This window comes from Medicago sativa, chromosome 4, assembly GCF_051527215.1.
Source record: "Medicago sativa cultivar Bolivia chromosome 4, Bolivia_mono, whole genome shotgun sequence".
NCBI classification, from domain to species: domain Eukaryota; kingdom Viridiplantae; phylum Streptophyta; class Magnoliopsida; order Fabales; family Fabaceae; genus Medicago; species Medicago sativa.
Window position 1 is genome coordinate 99,282,933 of NC_140752.1, and position 10,774 is coordinate 99,293,706.

Below are 10,774 nucleotides of genomic sequence, written 5' to 3' on the forward strand. Positions count from 1 at the left end.
CCGATAAAAGAAACTAACTTTAACTAACGGAACAACGGTTGGGTGACCACTTCCGTCTTTAATTATACAATCTATTCAAGTTTTTTTTTTTAATCCTTTTTATATGATCTTTTTCAAATTTCAAAGTACATTAATTATTTCTTCGCCAATATACCTCTTTTTTTTAAGGAATATACCTCTATTTATATTACATGTTTTTCAACAATATGTAATAGTAAATACTTTATGATAACATTAATTAATTCTTTGTAACATGTAAAATAATACTAGCAATTATCAACAAAATTAATACAACAATTAATTTTTTTAATGTTTGTGTTTTTTATAAAAAGGGTCCTACAATTAAGTACAGAAGTAGTAAATACATAAATCAAATACTTAATCCGTTTTAAAATGAGTGTCATTTTTGTAAAAAAAAAAAAAATCATTGAAAATGAATGTCATTTTCGACTACCAATGCAATAATAAATTTTCTTTCAAACTGCACCTTTCGATTAATAGTTGAATTTCTTAATTTGCGTATAAAAATCTTAAACGACATTCATTTTAAATCAGATGAAATAGATTGTTGACCTATGCTTATATATCATCAAAAATTTCAATGCAAAACAAGAATAGAACTATGGCTCTAATTCTGAACCAATTGTTTATTTCTTTAACATTGTCACTCTTCTTCTCGTCCCATGCTACTAGTAATGAAGCTACTTCCTCCTCCGAATATTCAACAACCTCTGTTTTCAACGTCACAGCCGCAATCCACAAAACCCATCAAATCCTCTCCTTTGAACCAGTTCATCGTCATCATGATGAAGAACAAACACAATTCCCCCAAACGTTTTCATCATCTTCTTCCTTCAAGCTCAAATTATACCCAGTTGCATCTCTCTTTAATAGTCATCATCAACACAAGAACCACCGTATCCTAAACTTAAATGCTACATTGAACCCCGGCATAACCACAGGAACCAACGATTTCATAGTACAAATCGGAGTTGGAACACCACCACAAAAATTCTACATGATTTTTGACCTCCAAACCGATTTCACTTGGCTTCAATGCCAACCATGTATCAAATGTTACGATCAACCTGATTCAATTTTCGACCCATCACAGTCCTTTTCTTACACCCCACTTTCTTGTGAAACTAAACACTGTAACCTACTACAAAATTCATCTTGTAGTGTTGATGGTTATTGTCGATACAATATTACCTACAACGACGGTACAAATAGCGAAGGCGTCTTAATAAATGAAACAGTGTCGTTTGAAAGCTCCGGATGGGTGGATAGGGTTTCATTAGGTTGCAGTAATAAAAACCAAGGTCCATTTGTAGGCTCTGACGGAACATTTGGGCTAGGCCGCGGATCTTTGTCTTTTCCATCTCGTATCAATGCTTCGTCGATGTCATATTGTTTAGTGGAAAGTAACAATGGATATTCGTCGTCAACTTTGGAATTCAATTCGCCGCCATGTAATGATTCGGTTAAAGCTAAGTTGTTGCAAAATCCTAAGGCTGAGAATTTATACTATGTGGGACTAACAGGAATTAGTGTGGGAGGTGAAAAGATCAAGGTTCATAATTCAACATTCACAATTGATCCATCTGGAAACGGAGGTATGATTGTAAGTTCAAGTAGTTTAATAACGTTGTTGGAGAATGACACATATAATGTCGTGCGTGATGTTTTTGTGGCGAAGACTCAACATTTGGAACGTTCAAAGGCTTTTTTACAGTTTGACACATGTTATAATTTGTCGTCTAAGAATACTGTGGAGTTGCCGATAGTGGAGTTTGAAGTAAATGATGGGAAATCGTGGTTGTTGCCGAAGGAGAGTTATTTGTATGCAGTGGATAAGAATGGAACATTTTGCTTTGCGTTTGCACCGTCAAAAGGATCGTTTTCAATTTTAGGGACTTTACAACAATATGGGACACGTGTCACCTTTGATCTCGTTAACTCTTTCGTTTATTTACACACCCTCTGCTGTAACTAGATTAGACCTAATGAAATAATTTTTAGGGACTTTATTTACAATAATATATTAATTATTATAAAAATATTAATTATTCTCATATGAATTTATTAATTATACTAACTTAAAATATATTAATTATTCTCATTATTAAAATAAAAACAATATATGTTATCAGTGTAATATATTTTATAAATATAACAATTAGTGCCAATACAATTTTTTAAATACTTATTTATTAACTTTCACCTTTTTAATTCAATATTGACTAAGTAGTTTGATTTAGTATACTATCAATGTAAATATTTTATATTGGAAGAGTTGACAATATGGTTCTTCCCGCAAAAAGGAATTTGAATTTTCATTATGGAGTCATCTATTTTTGAGGTAGTCCAACCCTATAAAAAAATATAAAGCATCTCAACCAAAAAAAATATAAAGCAGATGTTCCATTACCCACTTGAAGCCTATACAAAATTCAAACAGCCAAGTCGTGAGGATATATTGAGAAGAAGATTTTTTATATTTCAAACAAAATAAAATATTGAGTGTGTCATTTTAATAAATATCGTATATTTCACTCTTAAATTATAATTGATTATATTTTCCTTTGCAGGTGAAAATGGTTGATGACTTGTGTGCATTTTTTTTCTTCCGAATATTCTAGTGGCCACAATCACAAATCTTAAGTATAGAGAATTGTTAAATCTTATATTTGAATCTACACCTCAATGCATCAAATGTTTTTTGCAGCTATCAATCTCTTTTCACATGTATTGGACATCTTTTTGTGACGGAAGAAGGCCAAATACCCCAAGGAAGACAACTAAAAACCACAAGGGAACCGCTAGAGAAGGCAAAAACCATAGTATTAGATCAATCACGATTTGAAATGGGGTTAGAAATTAGAATTCAGTGGAAAGTCAGAGTGAATTTGTGTTTCTCATGCTTATATTACTCTCTCTCGTCTATTTATCATTTCCACTTCATCTTTCTCTCTCATAAACACACAAAATTACACTAAAATCACCAAATCCCAATCCATTTGAAATGAAAGCAGAAACATAATTTTAATAACAGGGAAATGCTAATTTTACATGTATACATACGTTCGAAAGACAATATAATGCACAGAATACTTGGTTGAAGAAAATGCAGCTCCCATATGAAACAACCAAATATTTGAAGAAAATGCAGCTCCCATATGAAACAACCAAATATTCTCCTTTTATCATCATTATTATTTTATTATATGTATAAAAAAGTGTACAAGAGGCCTTTCGACCGAAAGAATGAGAAAAATGAATACCTCAACAGAACCAGAACTAATAATTCCATAACTATCATGTTACAATTCACTGCACCGTAATCACTCAACTAATGAAACACAACCATATGTATTAGGTTCGAATTCACTGTACTGAAACCTAAACTGCTTTCTGAAAGAATGGATGAATAATATTACTTCCTCCAAACACATGTCTTTTGATTGAATGGAGGCTTGAATGAGTTTGCAGCTTAAAGTTAACTTGTGTCTTCTTGCAAAAAGATCCTTTTTATATATAATTGTCAAAAGGATGTTCAATGTGTGCAATTCCTCAGCCTGTTTGCTCCATCTTTTTGGCACTATTAACAAATGTTGCACCTTTATCAAACCCATCCAACAAAATAATCCGCACGGCTTCTAATCCATCTTGTAAGGTAAAATTCAGCTGAAAATTATTATATAATTATCATCATTTAGGGTTTCCATGTACCTAAAAGCCAATTTGTTGGTTCAAAAAGAATGAAAAGAAATACACACCTCTTCCTTTTCCTGTTTAGTGAAAGGTCGAAGAACAAATGCCACAGGATCCATCTTCCCAGGAGGTCGTCCAATGCCTAACAAAATCAACAATAAATGACGATAGATATTATAAGTGAGTAAGTGACTGTAACATGGATGAATATTTCAATAATAAAAACGACACGAACTTACCAATTCTTAAGCGAGGAAAACCAGAATTCCCTTTCAAGTGATTAATAACACTCTTCATTCTGCAGGGAGAACAAAATTAGTGATGCTTAAATATAAATTCGATAGGATGTCACACCAAACCCAAGTAAATGCTGCAATGGAGCAAAAAGAGAGTGAAACTATAGATGATTATAGTTACCCATTGTGACCTCCATGTCCACCCTTTGGTAGAAGCCGTAATTTAGCAAAAGGCAAATCTAAGTCGTCAAATATCTGAAAAAGAAGAATATTGATTGAAATGAACACCAAGCAGATAATCCTTCTAATTTTTCTTCATCACTTGCAAAAAGAACATAGTCATAGCATAGATATTATACCACAAGTACTTGCTTCAATGGAATCTTGTAATATGAAACTATGGCTCCAACCTTCAAAACAGATTCCAACACCAGCAACTCAGCATTAAAATATAAGTATTTACTATAGTAAATTAGCATGGATACAACAAACGACAAGGATATGTGTTACTAACTGGATACAAGGGGGTATGACAAAATTTTCAAACTATAAGACATGACACGACTATACTGCACCATATTTAATTAGCCTAGAAGTGGCATATAAACTCAAATCTTAAATCAAAAGAAAGAATTGAGTCAAAATATTTAATTTCTTTTCATTGCTTATATCAGTTTCCATTTCTCTTCCCGGGTTACTGACAACAACCAGGTGCTACAAAGCTTCTGCCATGGCAATATTCCCATTTGTATTGGTATAAAAATAAAATAAAAAAACTATTACAGTATGTAGCTAGTGGGGTATTTGAAGTATTCATAAAGTGTATGGCTACTATTTTGAAGTTTATGCTACCAATGGTAAATTCATTGACTATTGATAGCCACAAAGCTCTAGTGTTACATTAAGGCTACTACCCTAAGGGGTGTCAATTTTGAGCTGTCAAATACTAAAGAAAAAAAAATCATAGCTGTGACATGTTGGAACAATCACTTACATTACAGAAATTTAAAATATATGAACGTCTAAATGTTTATACAAATCTCAAATTTCAAATCTAACTGTTTAAATGTACTTTAATGACCAAATTTATTTTTCCAGGTTTAAAAAATAGTAATTTGGTTTATTATGCATTTCCGCCCAGCAATTCATCATTCGATAAGTCATGGAAATTTGAGTAATAACTTTTTTCCCCAAATATACAGAACTATAGAATCAAGTCATGTGGGAAACAGTATTTTTAAGACCCTTCTGTCCCACTCCATCATTACATCTGAAGATTCTCCAAACAGAAAACTTACAGATTCACCACTTAAATTCATAAAAGTCTGCGGCTTTGCAAGTATAACTGGTACATCGCCTATGTAGCCTGCAAAGGGAAAAAAGTTGTCACAAATGGTACGTGCTGATTAATACTTAAAATTCAACCTGCTTTTATCCCCGTCATTCAGAAAACTTAACTGATATTATGTGGAATCAATTGCTGTTTGTAATATTTGTGAAAGGCATATGATGCAAGATGCATTAATTAAGAAATAGACAGATTAAGGTTTGGTAAGAAACTTCTTTCTGGCCTTAATTGAGAAAAGTATGATCTTTTTATCATTGTTTCTACTTTCTAGTGGGATACAACCCAGAGATTAAATATAAAGTAGCAGCAGAAAATGAAATCATCTTTAGAATAAAGTCTTTTCAACTGTACCGAAACAGACAAAATTTCCGTAACACGGTAGCCATGTGACATCACTAACTAAAATATCCAAACAAAATGCCGTTGTCAAAACAATATTTTGTTAAAAACTGGCCACGTTCAGTAGGACAATACATTATTAGCACCATTAATCATGATGCATGCTTGAGACTGAACCGAATCCAAAATATTGTTAACAAGTCGTGATGGCAAGCTATGTGAACCGACCTCAGACTTTACATGTAAAAAGCACGGCGGGTCGGATCATAGAAGAATGAAGATTCAAGACAGATGCAATCGTCGACTAAATCCAAAATGTTGTAATGCCTATTTGACAAGCTATGCAGAATGAATCCATCAACGGCGTAACATGAAAATTACTTTCAGGCAATATGACGTTGTAATTTGTTAGACAAAAAAGAAAAATAAAAATTAAATTTAATAACCTTAGAAAGTAAGCTTAAATCTACATAATTTTAGACAATGATATGAAACCATGAATGGCATTATACAAATAAAAGAATCTTACCCTATTTATGGCAATATCTAAAGAGCAATAGAGAAAATAGTGTTGGAATACCAACATTTTGATGCTGGATACTTAAAAAAAAAAAACAGAATGTGCAGCTGGCAATCCAAGTGGCAAAGCTTGTTCTTGCCTCAATCTTTAATTGGCATTTACATCAGTTTGATGTGAACAATGCCTTCTTGCACGATGATTTGAAAGGGGACTTGTTTCAATTCAGAAGCCTAATCAAGTGTGTAAACTATTCAAGTCCTTGTATGGACTCAACTCAAGTAAGCCAGCAGAAAATGATATGAAAAACTGACTTCTCTAATACCATCTTAAGAATCAAACAACTCATAATAAAGTCCTGATTGAATAAACAACTTAATTTGCAGCTTTTAGCATAAAAGTTTATCATGATAAGTACTTATGTATAAGCTATTTCCATAATACAGAGATAAAATGAAGTTTTTATTTTCGTATAAGCTATAAACTGTTTTTAAAAGCTATCTTGTTGAGCTTATGAGAACATGTAATAAGCTGTTTTACTGGATTCTCCTAAACAGCCTCACAAATGATTATGCCAGAAGATAAGCTCGAATAAGTCAAACCAAACAGACCCTAAGAGACGACTAAGTAACTAAGCTGTTTTTCTTAACACTATTGCTATAGATATATCTATGCAGAAACCAAAATAAAAATAAATTATGAAATTTAGAACCTTTTCCAAATAGAGCTTTGAAAGAAACACTGCTCATAGATATTCCTTCAGCTTCAGCTATAGCATCAACCATCTCAAAACCCACCTGAAATAATAAAAACAGAGTCTGAATGAAAGCAACAGAAAATAAAAAATTGTTAAAACTAATTAAAATAAAATTGTGAATGTAGTACTAACATTGTGGCGTGTACCATTGAACTTTTTGCCGGGATTACCGAGGCCAACAATTAACCAAGGTTCATTCTGCTTGGATTTTGTGGAGTCTGAGGTTGTGGATATGGATGCAGCTGAGGAATTTGGAACGGATAACAAAGACATGTTGCAACGAATAGAGATTAAGGGTTTAGTGAAGTGGCGAATGGGAAATTGGAAGCGTGACATTGAACAAGCTCCAACGTTCATTATCCCTTTCCACAAGATTGATGGATTCATCACGATGATACTACGAATATTCAAAAATGAAAACCCTAACAAAAGAAAAAGAAAAAGAAAAGGGGGTTCGGAGGAGGAAGAATGGTTTTGTTTTGTTTTGGGTATATGAAATGAAATGAAAAAAAATAAAAAAATAAAAAAAATCGCCGTTGCCGGGGATCGAACCCGGGTCACCCGCGTGACAGGCGGGAATACTTACCACTATACTACAACGACTCTTTGATGTCAGATTTCATTCTTAAAACTTCTTATAATGTACAGATTCGTCTGAGTTGCCATAGTGTCCGCCGTTTTACTAATAGAAACCGAGCACACGCTGAAACTATTGTGTGTTCGTTTTGTGCATAGAACAGTGTAATAAGGAAGAAAGCCAGGGTTTTAGTTTCGCTTCTGAATCTGAGAAAATGACCAAGTTCAGGAAGCTGAATCGAGAAACGTCTCACCGGATATCCATGCTCAGGTTAACATGCTTTCAATCCAATCCTCCCATGCCTTTTTTTTTTTTTCTTCCTTCCAAATTCTGAACTGTGGCTACTCAATTGTTATTTATTTAGAACCATGGTCTCGCAGTTGGTGAGGCATGAACGCATTGAAACTACTATTACCAAGGTAATATAAATTAAATTTGATCCTATGCATTTTCGGTTTAAGAACGTATTGATTATGCGTTTGTGAATTTAAATTAAAGTTTGCTGGTTGTAATTTTGATTTTAGGCTAAGGAGGTTAGAAGGGTTGCAGATAATATGGTACAGCTTGGTAAAGAGGTTAGTTTTGTACTATTCATTCAAAATATTTAAACCGTCTTACTTGTGCTATGATTATGATATGATTTTCAACTTTCACCTCTCATTCTTTACCATTGATCACCCAATATATATTTTTTAAACCAGTATTCAAGTGTTATATGTTATATTGAAGTCCCGCTTAAGACATGTTGGGAGCAGAATGTTGGACGGTGAAGAACCAACACAAGAATAAGATATGCGTAGCAGAGATGAGGATGTTACTTTGGATGTGTGGTAACACTAGATGTGATAGAACCAACACTAGATAGGATAGCACCTATTGTAGAAAAGATGGTAGAAACAAGACTTAGGTGGTTTGGACATCTAGAAAGAAGACCTGTGGTAAAGGAAAACCTAGAAACGCCCACCTGTGGATAGCACCTATTTCTTCCACTTGCTCCTTCCTTTTTTCCAAAACCCTCCCCTTCCCTCCCCTCCAAACTCCCAAACAAAGCCTAGAGGTAGAGAAAGACCTAGAAAAACTACAAGAGAAACTATCGAGAAGGATCTAGAGATTAATGAACTGGATAAAAATATGGTTTTGGATAGAACACTATGGCGTCGTTTGATTCATGTAGCTGATCCCACTTAGTGGGATAAGGCTTGGTGGCTGTTGATTATTTTATGCAATGATTCTGATAATTTTATTTAGAAATGAATTTAAATATTTCTCTTATTCTGTCATCATTGAACAAACAATATTTTTTCAACCTGGTTTAAGTTCAAAAAGTAAGAGGTTTGAAAAATGTCGGCCCTGAAGATAAATGTTGAGTAAATCAGTGGGTGGATATTGATGAAAGACCGCCAGGGGTTTAAAACATAGTCAGTTTCTCAGCTGCTATTAATATTATAACTACTAATCAGCGGGTGAATACTGATGAAAGATCAGGGGTTAGTTTATGGATTTTCCGCTAACTCGGCTTCTCTCTGTCTGTTTCTCCCTCTCTCAATTAGTTGGTTCAACAATTTTGCTCCTTTAGATTGAAGCTGCGTCCCAAACTATCTGTTGAATAGGACCAAAATCTGTTCTGCAAAAGTTCTGTGCATGTAAGTAAGTCTCATTGATAGAACTCACGTGAACAAATGCTTTTTATGAGATAGTTGTTAATAACCATTATACTGATTGCCTCAGTTCGGTATAGTGTTGCAGCAGCAAATACTGATAAAAACTTGTGATTGTCATTTCATTATTAGAAGCATTGTCCTCTAATATGCTACTATCAATATGATTAGAAGCATTGACCTTCCTTATTTTTCTCTACTTTTGTTTTGGTTGTTTGATTACTTTTAGGGAGTAGTTGATATTTGTTTGTTGGCTTAAGTTAACGTTCTAACGTGGATGAAAATCTAAATGCTTGAAATATAAAGAATGGCGACACTGGCAAGCAATCAAAGAACAATTAACTTAATGCAGGGAATTCTAATAGTTAAATATTAAGATCCATTTAGTAAACTGGAGCACACAGGCTTCATAGTTTGGAGCCTGTTTCTCAATCTTTTCTGCACCTACATAACTGCTTTCTTTTAAAATATGTAGTTTATTTTTCTTGTCATCCTCATTTGTGTTTTATTTCCGTTTAGTGCTTTTACATTTGGGCTTTTAAAGCTGTGTTGTGAACTTGTTCTTTGATGAATTAATTTGCATGAAAAACATTTCATGTTCGCTTTTCTTGATATAGACTATTATGTCTTATTATTTACCTTCCACATGCATGTTTGTTACAGTTTACATTTGTCTGACACAGTTGCCCTTTTCCACCATTAGTTGCCATGATGTCTCCAATAAAACCATGGCTATGGATATTTTTTATTTTGCCTTGATCTTGAGCATAAATTTGATAGGAAGATAAACATTTCATCTATTTATCTAGCTTGACTACTTGGATTGACTTGTAGTTTACACGATAAATTGTTAGGGATCCGTATGTGCTGCAAGGCGAGCTGCTAGTTTCGTGCGAGGAGACGATGTTCTTCACAAGCTGTTTACAGAACTGGCTTATCGGTATAAGTGAGTATTAAACTTGATGTAATTTCAGTCGCTAATTTATGACTGTTATTGTGTTGTGAGACTGAATAGACATTGTGTTGTGCAGAGATAGAACTGGTGGATATACTAGGGTGTTACGGACTCGCATTCGAGTTGGTGATGCTGCACCAATGGCCTATATTGAGTAAATCTCTGTTTCCTTTCTGATATTCACTCGTTTAACTGACTTTGACGGTTCTGTTATTTTGGTAACCCTGCTCGAGTTCACTAAAGAAGTGATTTCTTTTCATTGTTGTTGATATTTCCTGTCTTTTTAATCTATTGTGTTGTTAGTTATAGTTTATCCTTCAAATCTTTTAGGTTGCTTAGAATGAAGATATTAAGATTTGACCTTGTAAAAAAAAATGTGCTTTGAAACAGGCTTATTGATCGCGATAATGAGCTTAGGCAGTCAAAGCCACCAACTCCTCAACCACCACAGAGAGCACCCCTTGATCCCTGGACACGATCTCGTCTTACCAGGCAGTTTGCGCCTCCCAAAGTGGAAAAATCTGATTCTGATTCTGATTTAATCTAATTCTGATTTGTGATTCATTTGAATGTATTGCAGTAACTAAGTTTTACCCACATAGTCTGAGATGCCTGAATTTTGTCTTTGCTTATTTTATAATGGCTTTGCAATAATAAAACAATTCTCTGTCTA

General features: G+C 33.8%; 2 protein-coding genes, 1 non-coding gene and 1 pseudogene across 4 annotated transcripts; 2 read left to right on the plus strand and 2 right to left on the minus strand.

Moving 5' to 3' along the window:
* Nucleotides 1–622: 622 nt before the first annotated feature.
* On the plus strand, nucleotides 623–2,071 carry LOC146934590 (protein ASPARTIC PROTEASE IN GUARD CELL 1 pseudogene; annotated as a pseudogene). Its single transcript, XR_015008045.1, has one exon. The product of XR_015008045.1 is annotated as a protein ASPARTIC PROTEASE IN GUARD CELL 1 pseudogene (transcript).
* A 1,109-nt stretch (nucleotides 2,072–3,180) lies between these two features.
* LOC146934591 (Peptidyl-tRNA hydrolase family protein) lies at nucleotides 3,181–7,627 on the minus strand. The gene is made up of 8 exons (XM_085706498.1): nucleotides 7,044–7,627; nucleotides 6,867–6,951; nucleotides 5,249–5,316; nucleotides 4,310–4,360; nucleotides 4,132–4,205; nucleotides 3,954–4,012; nucleotides 3,780–3,856; nucleotides 3,181–3,687 (listed from the first exon to the last, which is right to left on the minus strand). The coding sequence occupies exons 1-8, from the start codon at nucleotides 7,296–7,298 to the stop codon at nucleotides 3,574–3,576; spliced, it is 783 nt and encodes a 260-aa protein (XP_085562624.1). The 5' UTR covers nucleotides 7,299–7,627; the 3' UTR covers nucleotides 3,181–3,573.
* TRNAD-GUC (transfer RNA aspartic acid (anticodon GUC)) lies at nucleotides 7,443–7,514 on the minus strand. Its single transcript has one exon. It is a non-coding gene; the product is annotated as a tRNA-Asp (tRNA).
* LOC146934593 (uncharacterized) lies at nucleotides 7,574–10,774 on the plus strand. Its single transcript, XM_085706499.1, has 6 exons — nucleotides 7,574–7,758; nucleotides 7,853–7,907; nucleotides 8,013–8,063; nucleotides 10,001–10,092; nucleotides 10,178–10,255; nucleotides 10,492–10,774. Exons 1-6 carry the CDS (start codon nucleotides 7,703–7,705, stop codon nucleotides 10,646–10,648), a joined length of 489 nt encoding a protein of 162 aa, XP_085562625.1. The 5' UTR covers nucleotides 7,574–7,702; the 3' UTR covers nucleotides 10,649–10,774.

Excerpts from the sequence above, each read along its gene's own strand:
- LOC146934591 (XM_085706498.1), bottom strand. The coding sequence starts at position 7,298 with ATGAATCCATCAATCTTGTGGAAAGGGATAATGAACGTTGGAGCTTGT. Across the intron at positions 4,361-5,248 it reads TGAATTTAAGTGGTGAATCT|GTTGGAGCCATAGTTTCATA; the intron begins GTAAGTTTTCTG and ends TCTGTTTTGAAG. Across the intron at positions 4,206-4,309 it reads CATTGAAGCAAGTACTTGTG|ATATTTGACGACTTAGATTT; the intron begins GTATAATATCTA and ends CTTCTTTTTCAG.
- LOC146934593 (XM_085706499.1), top strand. The coding sequence starts at position 7,703 with ATGACCAAGTTCAGGAAGCTGAATCGAGAAACGTCTCACCGGATATCC. Across the intron at positions 8,064-10,000 it reads TGGTACAGCTTGGTAAAGAG|GGATCCGTATGTGCTGCAAG; the intron begins GTTAGTTTTGTA and ends ATAAATTGTTAG. Across the intron at positions 10,093-10,177 it reads GAACTGGCTTATCGGTATAA|AGATAGAACTGGTGGATATA; the intron begins GTGAGTATTAAA and ends TGTGTTGTGCAG.